Source organism: Telopea speciosissima, chromosome 4, assembly GCF_018873765.1.
Source record: "Telopea speciosissima isolate NSW1024214 ecotype Mountain lineage chromosome 4, Tspe_v1, whole genome shotgun sequence".
Lineage (NCBI taxonomy): Eukaryota > Viridiplantae > Streptophyta > Magnoliopsida > Proteales > Proteaceae > Telopea > Telopea speciosissima.
The window spans coordinates 20,887,758-20,902,529 of NC_057919.1; the positions used below are offsets into that span (position 1 = coordinate 20,887,758).

Here is a 14,772-nt window from a genome sequence, read left to right on the forward strand (position 1 = left end):
TCAAATTTTAGCAATCTTGGACTTGTTTGAAAGCTTTTCAACAAGTCCAAGATTCCTTAAATCTGATTTATATTGAAAGAATTATTTAGGCATAAATAAGACTGCTTGTCCTGTGTCTGTCCTGGTTTCTAGAATAAGTAAGTGTCTGTCCTGCTTTCCCACTAACTGAAACTCCTATTTGGACTTTGTTTTTGCAAAATATAATAATGCCATTATACTTAAATGGCCTAAAATAAGCTGTATACCGATTTTCAGACCCAAAAGAGGTCTAAAACCCACCGAGATGGGCTTCCGAGTCAGAAAAAAAAAAATGCACAAACTCGGCGAGATCTCGGCCCAACTCGGTTTTTTGCTAGGTCGAGATGGCTCCGAGACCCGAGTTTTTGAACCTTGATATCAAGAGAAGAAGAGGACGGAGAGATAGCCTGAGTTGAAAGAGAACACTCTGTCCAGTATTTGCACCCTATTACTGCACTGGGTTGCAGCAAATCTGCCTCCCAAGATAAAACAGGCTAGACTGATTACTGATTTGCAGAGACAGTAATCACTTGAAACTATCAGAGATTTTATTAATGTCTGACTGACTGAAATCGTACCACAAAAATTGAATGATTTGAACTGTCCATTTCACATCTATTTATAGTGGTGGATGTATCCCTTCAAGATACCTCATGGAATGGGTGTGTCCATTGACATGAGTAGATAGGATTAAAAGATTCTAATCCAAGCACTCATATGTAAGTGTCTCTTGAAGATACCCCATGGTGTAGATGTGTCTCTTGGTTCAATGGATTAGATTAAAAGATTTCAATCCAAGTGCTATAAATGCACTATTACAAATGGATATGTCTCTTTGAAGATACATGTCCCTTAGCCAAAAAATCAGGCCAACATTGAACCAAATAATGATCCAAAATTGCCAAAAAATCAGACCAACATTGGACCAAAGAATGACCCAAAACCGTTCACACAATTATTGAAAAAATTCCAACAATTTTCCCCAATTTTTAAAATAATTAAGTCCCAGTCAATAACCTCTCTGTACCTTTAAATCATACGTACATAAAGGTCTCTTTCGATTTGAACCTTCATGTTGTCAAAATACATTAGAACTTGTCAAAATCAAAATGGACGAGGCCTTGAACTTAGAATTTATAGCGACAAATCTCATATACTAGACATATGATTTACTTAACATAGTTTCAAAAATACCCGCACATTTATGGCCTTGTGATTTCATCTTAGGTTTTCATAAGTGCCTTAGAGACAAGCTTTGAATCTCGCAGAAGCGGCCCCATTTTCTGCACTTATATAGGTGAATCTAATAATATGCAAATGTATGACTTGCATTTCCTATACGACATAGATTCATTAAAGGATTGATCCTATCCTCTGTCTGTTTCTCTATACATACATGCACTACCTTGAGATGACAAGAGATATTATCTCTACTAATTAAGTGCATAACCGGTTATTACTACAAGTGTTTTCCATTGAACTAGATGACTAGATGTTGGTCTAGTGTTTAGTTGGTTTTCACTTGCAGGTTACTTCTCATTTAAAAATTTTAAACCCATCTCCCTGGAAGTCTTCCATACCACATCCCTACCTAGGCTTTTTGTAAAGGGATCAGCCAAATTTTTCTTTGACTTTACATAACTAATAGTCATAACTCCCTTGACGAGTTGTTCCCTTACATAGCTATGTCTTAAACTGATATGCCTTGACTTTCCATTGTAAACTTTATTATAAGCTCTTGATAATGTTGCTTCATTATCACAAAATATTGATATAACAGGCATTGGTTTAGGCCACAGAGGAATCTCTGTTTATAGGTCCCTAAGCCATTCTGTTTCATTTACTGTCATTACTAAAGCAATAAACTCAGACTCCATAGTGGAGTGTGAAACCATAGTCTATTTTTTGGATCCCCAAGATATTGATGCTCCACCCAAGGTAAATATCCAACCACTTGTGGACTTTGATTCATCAGATCCTGTAATCCAATTTGCATCTGTGTATCCTTCTAGTACTGCGAGAAAATCCTTATAACTTAATGCATAATTCATTGTGCCCTTTAAGTACTTAAGTACTCTAGAAACGGCATTCCAATGAATTTGTCTAGGATTATGAGTAAATCTACTCAAAACACCAACTGCAAAAGCTATATCAAGACGAGTACAGTGCATGGCATATATTAAGCTACCAATGATACTAGAGTATTCTAATTGAGATATACAATTCCCTTCATTAGAAGTTAATCTAATAGAATGATCATATGAGGTAGCAACTGGTTTACAATCCTCATTATTGAATATCTTTAATATTTTCTTTATGCAATGAGACTGTGCTAAAGAATTAGAATCAGAAGATCTAACAATTTTGATTCTCAAAATTACGTTTGCTTCACCCATATCTTTCATATCAAAACATGAAGATAGGAAAGCCTTTGTCTCTAATATAATACTTGAATTAGTACCAAAGATTAACATATCATCAACATATAAGCATATTATAACACCATGTCTATTCTTGAATTTAGAATAAACAGATTTATCAGATTCATTTATTCCAAATCCATTTGCTACAACCTTTTGGTCAAATTTATCATGTCATTGCTTAGGAGTTTGTTTTAAACCATATAAAGATTTGATTAGTTTACAACCCTTGTTTTCCTGGCCTTTTAAAACAAACCCTTCAGGTTGTTCCATGTAAACTTCTTCTTCTAAATTTTCATTTAGAAAAATAGTTTTAACATCTATTTGGTGTATAACAAGTTTATTAATCGATGCTAAAGCAATTAACAATCTAATTGTACTAATTCTAGCAACTGGAGCATATGTATCAAAATAGACAATACCTTCCTTTTGCTTAAAGCTCTTGGCTACAAGCCTAGCTTTAAACTTATCAATGGTTCCATCAGTTTTAAGTTTTCGCTTGAAGATCCATTTACAACCAATAAGTTTAAATCCAAGAGGTAAATCTGTTAAAACTCATGTTTTATTACCCATGAAAGAATCCATTTCATCATTTATAGCGTCTTGCCAAAAGGTAAAATCTTGAGAATTCATGGCTTCTCGAAAAGTCAATGGATCATGTTCAACATTATACAGACAAGAATATGTAACTTCATTTCTATTTCCTTCTACCAAGAATTGATAGAAATCTGGACCAAAGGATTTTTCTACTCTAACTCTTTTACTTCTTCTTAGTTCAGCACTCTCATTATTTTCAGAGTTTGATTGAACTGTATCTTGATCCTCCTTATTTGTATCTTCATTCTTCCGTTTCCTAGAGAATGAATCCTCAAAGAACTCAGCATCTCTAGATTTCAAAATTATATTTTGACTAACGGTCTCTGTAGATTTCATCGTTAAGAATCTATAGGTCTTGCTATGTTGGGCATAGCCAATGAAAATACATTCAATTGTCTTTTCACCTAATTTAGGTCTTTTAGGATCAGTTAACCTTACTAATGCTCTACATCCCCATACTTTGAAATATCCAAGAGAAGGTTTTCTCTTCATCCAATATTCATAGGGAGTGATATTAGTCTTTTTATGAGATATACGGTTAAGTATATGACAAGCAGTCATTAATGATTTCCCCCATAAATTCTTTGGTAAGTTAGAAGTAAGTAAAAGTGTATTCACCATTTCTGTTAGAGTCCTATTTATTCTTTTCGCTACTCCATTCTGTTGAGGACTATAAGGTGTCGTTATTTGATGGATAATTCCATAAAGTTCACAGAAATCATCAGTAGAGAAGTATTCATTTCCTCGATTAGTTCGTAAGATTTTAATCTTACGATCTAATTGATTTTCAACTTTGGCTTTGTAGATTTTGAATTTCTCCAAAGCCACATCTTTAGTCCTTAACGGGTATACATATGTATATTTTGAACAGTCATCTATAAAAGTGATGAAATATCTTTTACCACCTCTAGTTAGAATACCTTCTAACTCACACAAATCAGAATGTATCAATTCTAAGAGTTGTGTATTCCTTTCTACTTTCTTAAAAGACTTCCTAGCAATTTTAGACTTGATGCATACAGAACATTTGTCTTGACTAGAAGATGTGCATTCCGATAATAAACCTAATTTAACCATATTTCTCATGCACTTATAATTAATATGGCCAAGTCTAGAATGTTATGTATCAAAAGTAGAAACAATATAAGCAGAATATGAATTTTCATTAATCACACTAAACTTATACATGCCATTCGATGCATAACCTTTTCCAACATAAATTCTCCCTTTAGACATGATGATGTTCCCTGACTCAAACAGGATTTTAAACCCATGTTTGTCAAGCAAGCTTACAGATATTAAATTTTTCCTAATATCAGGGACATGAAGTACATCATTCAAAGTAAGTTTCTTTCCGGATGTGAGATTTAGAACCACTGTGCCTTTACCTATGACCTTAGCAGTTGAAGAATTTTTCATAAAGAGATCTTATCCATCTGCTATAGGTTCATAAACTTTGTACAGATTTTTGTTCTTGGCAACTTGTTTGGTTGCACCAGAATCTATCCACCATTCCTCATCATCACCAACTGTGAATGCTTCAGATATCACAGTAGCCCTATCATCATTGTCAACAATGTTGGTTTGGTCCTTTTGTTGCTTCTCTTTGAGATAGACTCGACACTATTTCTTGAAATGATCGACTTTTTCGCATTTTCAACAAGCCGCTTTAGGGTTAGTAAAACTACCCTTCTTCTTTTTCGAAACAAATCCTTTCCCATCAAAGTTTCTCTTTTTGCCCTTAGAAGATGCATTTTCCATAACATGAGCCTTTGGAGATTTTTCCTTCAATTCAGGTTTATCCAATTTACGAGAATTCTCTTCAACTTTGATATACTTTATCAGCTCTTGCATAGTCATTGCATCTTTCTTTTGTTTCAACTCTTTCCGACAGTCTTTCCAAACAAGAGGTAACTTAGAAATAATTGTAGATACTTGAAAAGACTCATCAAGAGAATGACCCTCAGAGATTATTTGATTCATGAGATCTTGCAACTCATAAGTTTGTGAAATAATAAACTTATCACCTACCATTCTGTAATCAAATAACTTACTTACAAGAAACTTCTTGTTGCCAGCATCCTCAATTTTGTACTTTTTGTCGAGATCCTCCCATAGTTCTCTCAACGTGCTGTATGCAAACTTGTACTCATACACATCATAAAGTGTGTTTGATAACCCATTGAGAATGTAGCCCTTGCACATGAAGTCTTCTTGTTCCCACTTCTGGCGTTGCTGTTTCTGTACCGGTGTCTCTCTACTTGAAGTTTCTCCAGTGGTGTTTGTCGATGCTGTTGGCTTCTCTTCATTAAGAACATGTGCAATCTTCAAAGCAGTGAGGAAGAAATACATCTTCCCTTTCCAACGCTTGAAGAACGAACCATCAAACTTATCCAGTTTGGTGATCTCGTTCCCAGGTATCTTCATCAATGTTGTCTCCTCCATTGATTAAATACTGTCTTAAGATTGTTAAATAACTGATACCAAGAGAAGGAGAGGACGGAGAGATAGCCAGAGTCGAACGAGAATGCTCTGTCCTTAAGACAGTATTTGCACCCTATTACTGCACTGGGTTGCAGCAAATCTGCCTCCCAAGATAAAACAAGCTAGACTGATTACTGATTTGCAGAGACAGTGATCACTTGAAACTATCAGAGAATTTATTAATGCCTGACTGACTGAAATCGTACCACAAAAATTGAATGATTTGGGCTGTCCATTTCACCTCTATTTATAGTGGTGGATGTATCCCTTCAAGACACCTCATGGAATGGGTGTGTCCATTGACATGAGTGGATAGGATTAAAAGATTCTAATCCAAGCACTCATATGTAAGTGTCTCTTGAAGATACCCCATGGTATAGGTGTGTCTCTTGGAAATACCCCATGGTGTAGGTGTGTCTCTTGGTTCAATGGATTAGATTAAAAGATTCCAATCCGAGTGCTATGAATGCACCTTTACAAATGGATATGTCTCTTTGAAGATACATGTCCCTTAGCCAAAAAATCAGGCCAACATTGAATCAAAGAATGAACCAAAACTGTCAAAAAACCAGACCAACATTGGACCAAAGAATGATCCAAAACCGTCCACACAATTATTGAAAAAATTCCAACAGGTAATGTCTTTTTATCGTTTCTTTACCACATTCTTTTCTCTCTAACACTTCCCTTTTCTCTGGAAGTTCTCTACTATCTCTTTTTTCCTTTGCTTCATTTTTAAGGGTTTCGAATTTTGCTGCAACTTGGAAGCTGAATTGCGCTATTTTTTTTTTTTTTTTAATTTTTGTGCGATTGATTTCAGTATTTGAAGAAGAAGAATCAGAAGCCGCTCTTTAAAGCTTTGCAAAAAGTTAAAGATGAGTTGCAGGTTTTGTTTTTTTTTTTTTTTGTTCTTCTTAGAAGGGCAATTCCGTCAGTTCAAGTCTAATTTTTAACAGTGTTAGTCATGAACTGACGGAATGGGCTTATTTGTTACCGTTTGCAAACCTCAAGGGGGTACGCAGAATTTTCCAAAACTGGGGGGTGAAAATATCCTTTCGTCAAACCTCATGGGTGGTATTTGTAAATTTCCCATTTTTCTATTGCAACACCAAATTTCCTTGATGGGAATCTGTTCTTCCTGTGCTTTCTTCCATCGTTGGTTGATTCCAAAAAGTTCTACTTCTTTAGCATCCTGGATGTTTATGCTACCTGCATCTATTAGGAAACTTTGTCCATCTATCAAAATACCAAAAGTCCACTTTGCTAGTTTTAGATCGGATTAAAAAATTCCTGCGATCATTAAAACAGAAAATTCCAGATGAAGGTTAGCAAATATTGATAAAAGTGGAGGAAAATGTGTGCTTTGTGGTGATTCCAGTGTGGGAGTCGTTGGTAATGGTGGGTGAAGATTCAAATTTGTAATCCATCTAGAAAGATTATGGATGACCAACATAAGGTCAGCCTTACCCGCACACAATAAAACATTATTTCTTATAGACCAAATATAATAACAGATTATAATAAAAACAAAAAAAACCAACTTAAAAATTGTTTATCAAAGGCCTTGAAGCCAAGGAAAGATTCGCAGAGGTGGATAAGAGAGGGAGCAGAGAGATGCTCGTTTCTTAATCCAAGAGGTCCACGGGCCCAGATACACTTAGTCCAATCACATGATAAGAAAAGATGTCAGATCGATCCGTCGTTAGAACCACAGAAAACACAAGAAGGCTCAATGGGCATCCATTTCGAAAGAGAAGCTCTGACAGGGATTCTTGCATTTAAAACACGCCAAAAAAAGATTTTAAAACGAGGATGAATGTTAATCTTCCAAAAAAAATTCCACCATAGAGAATGTATTGGCCTAGGAGCGTTAGATTTGGCAATGAAGTTGGCAGCCTGCTTTGTTGAGAAAATTCCATTTTTTTGAAATTAAACATCTCAACATATCAGCACTGGAAGAGGTATTAATCCTAAGAACATTATTAACAGTCATTGGTGAATAACAAGATTGTAAAAGTGAACAATTCCAATGATTGTTATGGACTCTATGTTGATGATATTATCCTCATAATTATTATCGATGCAATTTATTATCGGGTAATTTACACATACCACCCTTGAGGTTTAACGAAAGTATAATTTTACCCCCCAGTTTTGGATAATTCTACGTACCCCCCTGAGGTTTACAAATGTTAACAAATACACCCATTCCGTCAGTTCATTACTAATAGTGTTAAAATCAAGGGGTAAAGTTACAAAAATACCCCTTCAAGAAAAAAAAAAACCTGCAATTCATCTTCCCCAAATAGTTTAGGGTGGGGGGAGATGAGTTGCAAGTTAGATCTAGCTAAGATGAAAATCTCTGGTTCAATCTAGAAGGAAGAACATCAATGACAGCCTTGTAAAGGTACAAATGCCGTCGGATTTGTCAATATCCTCATCCCAGTCTCATCCCCAAAGACAAGCATGAACCTTCCTGGATCACTTTTTATTTTATTTACACTACAACTAAAATGGAGAACAAAATTACATTGTTGAACCAAATACAGTAAAATAAGGAAGCTTGCTTTGGGTTTGTTTGGTAGAGAAATCAGATATGAACAGGGGAAGACAGGGGAGGAAATCTCAAACCATCTCTTCACCCAATAGTAAATGCAACTGTCTGAGTGCAACTTTTGAGATGATCTTTTATGTCGATTTCGTTATCGGAAGCAGGAAATCTCCAATTCATTAATGGGTTCTTCACTTCTTCGATTATGAAGATCCCAAGCTTCAGAAATATAAGGTCTTGGAATTGCAGATTCGTCAATAGTTGTCTCTTCTTCATTAGATTTTTTCCCCAATCTCTGCAAACCAGGAATGATAGAAACCAAACTTGAATCTTTATCTTCTTTAGAGAAAACAAAACTCAGATCCATGAACCCTTTTAGCTCTTCAAACTCAAGGGCCGATAAGCTTTTGCTGCTACCCCTCCTTCTCAAGTCCCTCTATTTCTTAACAGGTCTCTTCGATCTTTTCTGTTCTTATCTGATGTATTTTTTTTAATCAAGTTAACAGTTTATAAGAAAAATTGAAATGGGAGTGGAGATGGAGATTGTATGGAGAAGATGAAGAATTTATAGAAACGTAGAGAGATATAATAATCCCTTTAAATGCCATGAATGCCAGGCAGTTTGCACCTGATCTCAACTCTCATGCCTGCGAATCTTGTGCCGCTTGCAAGAACCCCCACCGCCCAACCTCCTCTTAGCTAGATCTAAGGGACCGTTTGACAACGTTTTATTTCTGTTGTTTCTATGCCAATAATGTTCCCATCACACAAATGGCACAGAAAAACCGTTTGATAAATCTGTTTTGTTTCAAATGTTTTTGATAACAAAAATCAAAATTTTTAACAATTTATGCCCAAAAAAGGTTTCTGATATAACAACTATTTGTTGTTTAGATTATTTTCAAATGTACCTCTTGAAAATAGCCAAACTTATAGTTGCCTCCCTGAATTTTCATTAATTCCACATGCACCCCTATTTTTCAAACTAAGTATTACTATAGTCCCTGCCGTTAGACAGACATGTTATATATAATGGATCCCAGTTTTTGAACATCTATGGACCATTTTACCCTTTGATAGGATAGAATGACCAAAATGACCTTACCTGAAAAAAGAAAAAAGAAAAAAAAATCTGCAACTCATCTTCCCCAAATCGTTTAGGGTTTGGGGAAGATGAGTTCTTGAATCGATGGACCATCTTCCCTTGGATGAGGCATAATCCCCCTAAAAATCGGACCCGAAGGTCTGCTCCCACTCAAAATGTCTACCCAGTACCCATCTTCTTTCAACATTTCTGTACTGCACATGACACATGTTCAGCCTCCAAATTCAAAGAACGAAGAAACCGAGGCATCAAATTAAAGCATGGGTTACTATCTTCCATCAATTTTCCCAATCATGTGCTTCAGAAACTTGAGGAATAAGACACTCGATGAATTTTAAATTCAGGGAACACAAAACTCATGATGAATCCGAAGAGAATAAAGGAAAATGGAGACTTAACCACAGTCTTGCACTCTTTCTGGAGTTGTGCTTGAAAAAAAAAAGAAAAGAAAGAAGAGGCAAAGCAGTCATGAAGCTAAAGCTAGAAACCCTTCAATTTCTCTTTCAATATTCATTCCTGTTACAGACAATATGCTCCCAAATAACCTTATGGCTCAAACTTACATAAGAACCACGTTAAAATAATGCACATGGATAATAAAAAAATGGAAACTACGTAAAACTGTGAATCACTAAGCGCTAGATATTCAATACCCTTTTTGCCTTCAAATCTTTGTGTGTACTTAGTGCCTTGGGAAGACTTCTCAAGAAGAAAATGGATAAGTGGGGGAGGCGAGCAATCTAATGTACAAATAAAAGAAATGTCGAGGAAACAAAAGTTACAACCGAATATGGAAGAGGATTCAGGGTACCCATTCATTTGGGTTGTGAGATGGAAGGAAGAGGATGAGCAGAGATGGATGCCAGAAGGGCTTGAAGAGAGGATTAAAGGGAAGCGATGTTTGTAGGCCAGGGGAAGATGGTCCATCGGTTCAAGAACTCATCTTCTGCAGGTTTTTTTTTTCTTCTTTTTTTCCAGATAATGTTATTTTGATAATTTTACTCTATCAAGGGGGTAGAATGATCCATCGATTTGTTTAAAAATTGGGATCCGTTATGTTATAACGTCTCTGTCTAACGACAGGGACTATAATGATACTTAATTTCGAAAGCAGGGATGCATATGAAATTAATGAAAGTTCATAGGGGCAACTGTAAGTTTAACCATTTTTAAGGGGCATTTGGAAATAACCCTGGTTGTTTTTACAATTTTGTGTCTTGTATCAAAAACTGTTACTCGATAAAACCTTGCAATACGCGAACCATATGTCCAAACTCTCGCTCAACCTACGGCAGAAAGGCACCATTCGAGCATAGCAAACCCTCGAAAACCCTAGGCAGCAACCTGCAACTCTCCTCTCTATCGTTCATCTCTCTCTTGCTTCTGTCATCGTCCTCACCTCAAGCTCGAGATCTCTGCTGCTGTCTCTCCACCGTCCAGGTAAATCTCTCTCTCTCTGTATCTCTCTTTCTCTGTCTCTCTCATTCATGGTGGAATGACATGTCAACAACATCTGCTATGTACCGATTACAGCACCCCAGGACAGAGACTCGACTGCTGCTGTGAACCCTCGTTTGGGAGAACGATGGGTTAAAACATCTCTGTCTCTGCTATGAACCCTCGTTTGGGAGAACGATGGGTTAAACCCCTATCTGTTCCAAGGTTCTGTCTCTGTTTCCCGCGGTCGTCTCTGCAGTCCACGATCTACCATCGGCCACTGCTCGCAGTCGCAGGTAAATCTCTCCTTTCTTAGCTTAGGATTTTTGGTAGATTTGTCTCCTCCCTTCTTAGCTTAAGGTTTTCGGGTTTCCATTGTTGGGTTTAGATCACCCTCTGGCCTCCTTAGCCTGATTAGGTTCTTGTTTCTGAAATTCGGTTTTTTCTTGTTGGGTTTTCTGCTATCAATTTATGGCCTTGGCTGCATTACATGTTTACACTTTTCCATAGTTACGTTTAATTTTTTCTGCTTACACTTGCTCCCATTTTTTATCTTTTTGTTTCGTCCTTTGAATTCATTATCTATCTCCAGTCAACAATGGCGATGGATTTCTATTATGCTTCCCAAGCCTTTCGGTTTCCATTAGCTTCTTCCTCGGTAGCTTTGATGCAGTTAATTTAGCAATGACAGTTAATTTGGATCTTTGGTCCTAATTTAGTTGCTCATCTTGCTGAATGGATTGTTTTACTTGTTTAGGTTTCAGGATTAAACCCATGTCGGTTAATAGCTTGAATCAAGATTCTATCACTAGTTATGTATATGCATGCTTGAAATTTGTATGGGCCTAATTATTTTGACATGATAAGTAGAATTAGTTTTGTGTTGATTCTTATTTGAAATCATGTTCTATTATATCAATTCAAGCATGTAAAAGATTCTGTTGTTTACATAATTTGTCAATAGTTGCATCTATTTTGGTTTTAAAAACTTTTTTTTTAATGGGCCTACACCAGCATGCATATGGACAAATGTGGCTTTCTGTTTTGGATATGTGGCTTACTTCTCTTCTGATCAATGGATAGAATCGTGGCTTTCTTGTTAATTGTTTCCTTGTTTCAAGTTTTACCTACTTAAGTATTGTGATTCATGTTGGTCGGTTGGTGTTGCCTTGGTGAAATTGTCAGTAGTATGCTGCATTTTTTATATTTTTTTGGCCTAGAATTGATTCACACGTCTGCAGAATTAGTGACAACCAAATAAAATTTCCAAAATTATGTGTGTTAGAATTAGTGGGCATAGGTTGTACATCAAAACATGATTCTGGAATTCTAAGAATTGAGCTTAGAACTCAAGACTAGGATTTCACAAGTTTTTTAAAAATCGAGACTCTAGAATTCAGCAAGAATTTGGAATTCTGGGAATTAGAATCTGAACCAAAAATTTCAGGACAGGGTAAGGTGGGGTAAAGGATTTTTCAGCAGCAAATAAGTAGGAGACTTGTAAAAGAGAGACAAGAAAAGTCAACTCACCTGCTGCTTTTCCTTCATCGCATAGCCGAGAGAGAGAGAGAGAGAGAGACAGTTTGATAGTCACAATTAAAGGTGTTTGCCGGTTTATGAACACAGGATTTCTAAATCCAAGCTAGAAAAACTAGAAAGTGGTTTGAAAACACAGGGTCTCGAGAAACAGAGAAATAGCTAAGCAAGTTCTTATTTAATGATGAATGAAAGAAAATTTATATCTTGCAAAAGACTGGTTGGTATGACTTGAAATTCAGATCATAGTCTACTTGAGACCTGCAGAATTTGATGAAATCCCGACAACAGAATAAATGAGTTTCAATGAAGTCCTACTGCTACTAGGGAAACAAGTAGCAGAACCAGAACAGTTCTACTGAGCAGTCCTACACAAATTGGAGCCTTTAGTTAATTATTAGTGGGCCACCAACCAAACTTCTACATCAGTTTGCTTTCTTTGTTGCCCCTCTTGAAATTTTTACTCTCACCTCCTTTTGTTGTGGTTATCTACTGAACATCTGAGAGGCAATTGAAAATTTTATTCTCACCCCCTTTCAATGTGGTTATCTATTGAATACCTGAGAGGTAATATATGTCCACTTATGAGGATGAAAATGACACCAACAAAATAAGCAGATTTTCAATTCCTCTTTCTTTTTTCCCTTTGGGGTGAGGGGTTGGGAGTGGGGAAGTCACCAAATTTAATTAAGGGATTGGTAGAGAGAAATGGAAAACTGGGGTTGCAAGGCCTGAATAATTCATCTTTAGTTTATTTTTACCCATTACTCTGCCAAACCAGTCCTTGAACATGGCTATCCGTGAGAATGTGGGCACTGTTCCTTTTAGAATAGACTTTTTTTTAAAAACTTTTTTACCAAAAGTTTTAACAAGCTTTTGGATCTTACACATTTTAAGTAATGGATCTTATCATGTTGTACCCTTTGCCAACTGATACAAGAAAAATGGAATGGAAGGTGAACCTGGAGAGAAACCAGAGGACAGCAAAGAACACATCATCCTCCAATGCCATGGTCACTTCCATGACTCCCTTAGCTGCAGTAGTTGAAAGAGAAGAGATCACTAACTCTAGCCCTGTTAATGGTTTCGTAATTTCTTTCTTCCTTCAAACTGACATCAGTACTGGGTTTTAATAAGGGGAGCTAAGGGGATGGGTGAGTTAGAGAAAGCTTGTTTCTCTAACTCTTCTAGCTCCAGCCCTGTTAGTGGTTTTTTTTTTTTTTTTTCCTTCAAAGAGACATCACTGGGTTTTAATAAAGGAAACTAAGGGGATGGGGGAGTTAGAGCAAATGGGTTGGGAAGTGTGGTTTGGTGGGGTCAAAGTGGGCCGTTGGCCAATCTGTTTTTAAGTCCCACCTTACAAAAGCCACAAGTGGCCTAGTATTGCACTGTGAGTGTAGAGCAAGTATTCAGTTCTCCTGTCCAGCAATAAGAATCTGATTCAATTATCCTCTTCTTTGCCATCCCAAATCCATAATTTGGGACTGAGGAACATTTACACTAGAAGTATTATTGGGGGGAACATTTTCTTTTCTTTTATTTGTTTATTTTCACTTTTTTTGACATGTAGAATGAAATGATTGATTGTGTTTAGTATTATCATTGAAGCATGGTTTGTGGCATGGTCTCATGGTTACTTGTAAATTTCAAACTTTACTTGTTGGGTCTTTAGCTCAAATTGGTAGAGCACTTGGAACATGAGGATGTCTCAAGCATGTTCCAAGAGGATGGTGGTTCGAATCCACCAAGACCTTTTTTTCAATATTTTTTTATTAAAAATAATTTTTAATGTCTTATCATCCATGACTTTATATGTATTTTAGTAAAAATGGTAATTTTGTAATTTATATTAATCAATACAAAATTGTTACAGAAAAAGGTTTTATCAAACATCTTTCAGTATGAATAGTGTTCTGGATACGTTTCTGAAACAGGTTTATCAAACACCTTTCAAGAAGCCAGTAACGTTATTCTGGTAACAGTAACACCAAAATACGTTTTTAGTTAGAAACGGCACAAAAACACTAGTAACGTTGTCAAATGTTGCCTAACTTGCAACTCATCTTCCCCTTTTTCAAACCCTAAACGAGTTGGGGAAGATGAGTTGTAGGGTTTTTTTTTTTTTTGGAAGGGGTATTTTTGTAACTTTACCTCTTGATTTTAACACTGTTAGTCATGAACTACTGAAATGGGTGCATTTGTTAATGTTTGTAAACCTCAGGGGGTATACAAAATTATCCAAAATGAGGGAGGGGGTAAAATTATACTTTCGTTAAACCTCAGGGGTGGCATGTATAAATTATCTTTTATTATCACCAAAGTCATGAATTTAGAAATCGTAATTCCTTTAAGTTATTTGATGCAATTATTGTAGGGATAAAAAAAAAACTCAAAAACTAAAAAATTATTTAATGTATTACATGAAATGACAGATTTTATTGGAAAAATAATTGTTTTTTTGCACAAAAGTATGTTATCTTAAAAATGGTACAAGACAAGGTTTGGACTTTTTAATTCACTACTTTGACTACAATAATATCTTCCCAATAAAGAATACAAAGGAGAAGGTTTTTTGGATATATAATCAAAGTTTTTGATTAGGTGTTTATTTGGAGATTTAGTTC

At 36.0% G+C, this 14,772-nt stretch overlaps 1 protein-coding gene across 1 annotated transcript; it reads right to left on the reverse strand.

The window, feature by feature from the left end:
• Nucleotides 1-4,691: 4,691 nt before the first annotated feature.
• LOC122659065 lies at nt 4,692-5,480 on the reverse strand. Its single transcript, XM_043854220.1, has one exon. It carries the CDS (start codon nt 5,478-5,480, stop codon nt 4,692-4,694), a length of 789 nt encoding a protein of 262 aa, XP_043710155.1.
• Nucleotides 5,481-14,772: the final 9,292 nt, after the last annotated feature.

Coding starts and splice junctions, on each gene's coding strand:
- LOC122659065 (XM_043854220.1), bottom strand. CDS start 5,480: ATGGAGGAGACAACATTGATGAAGATACCTGGGAACGAGATCACCAAA.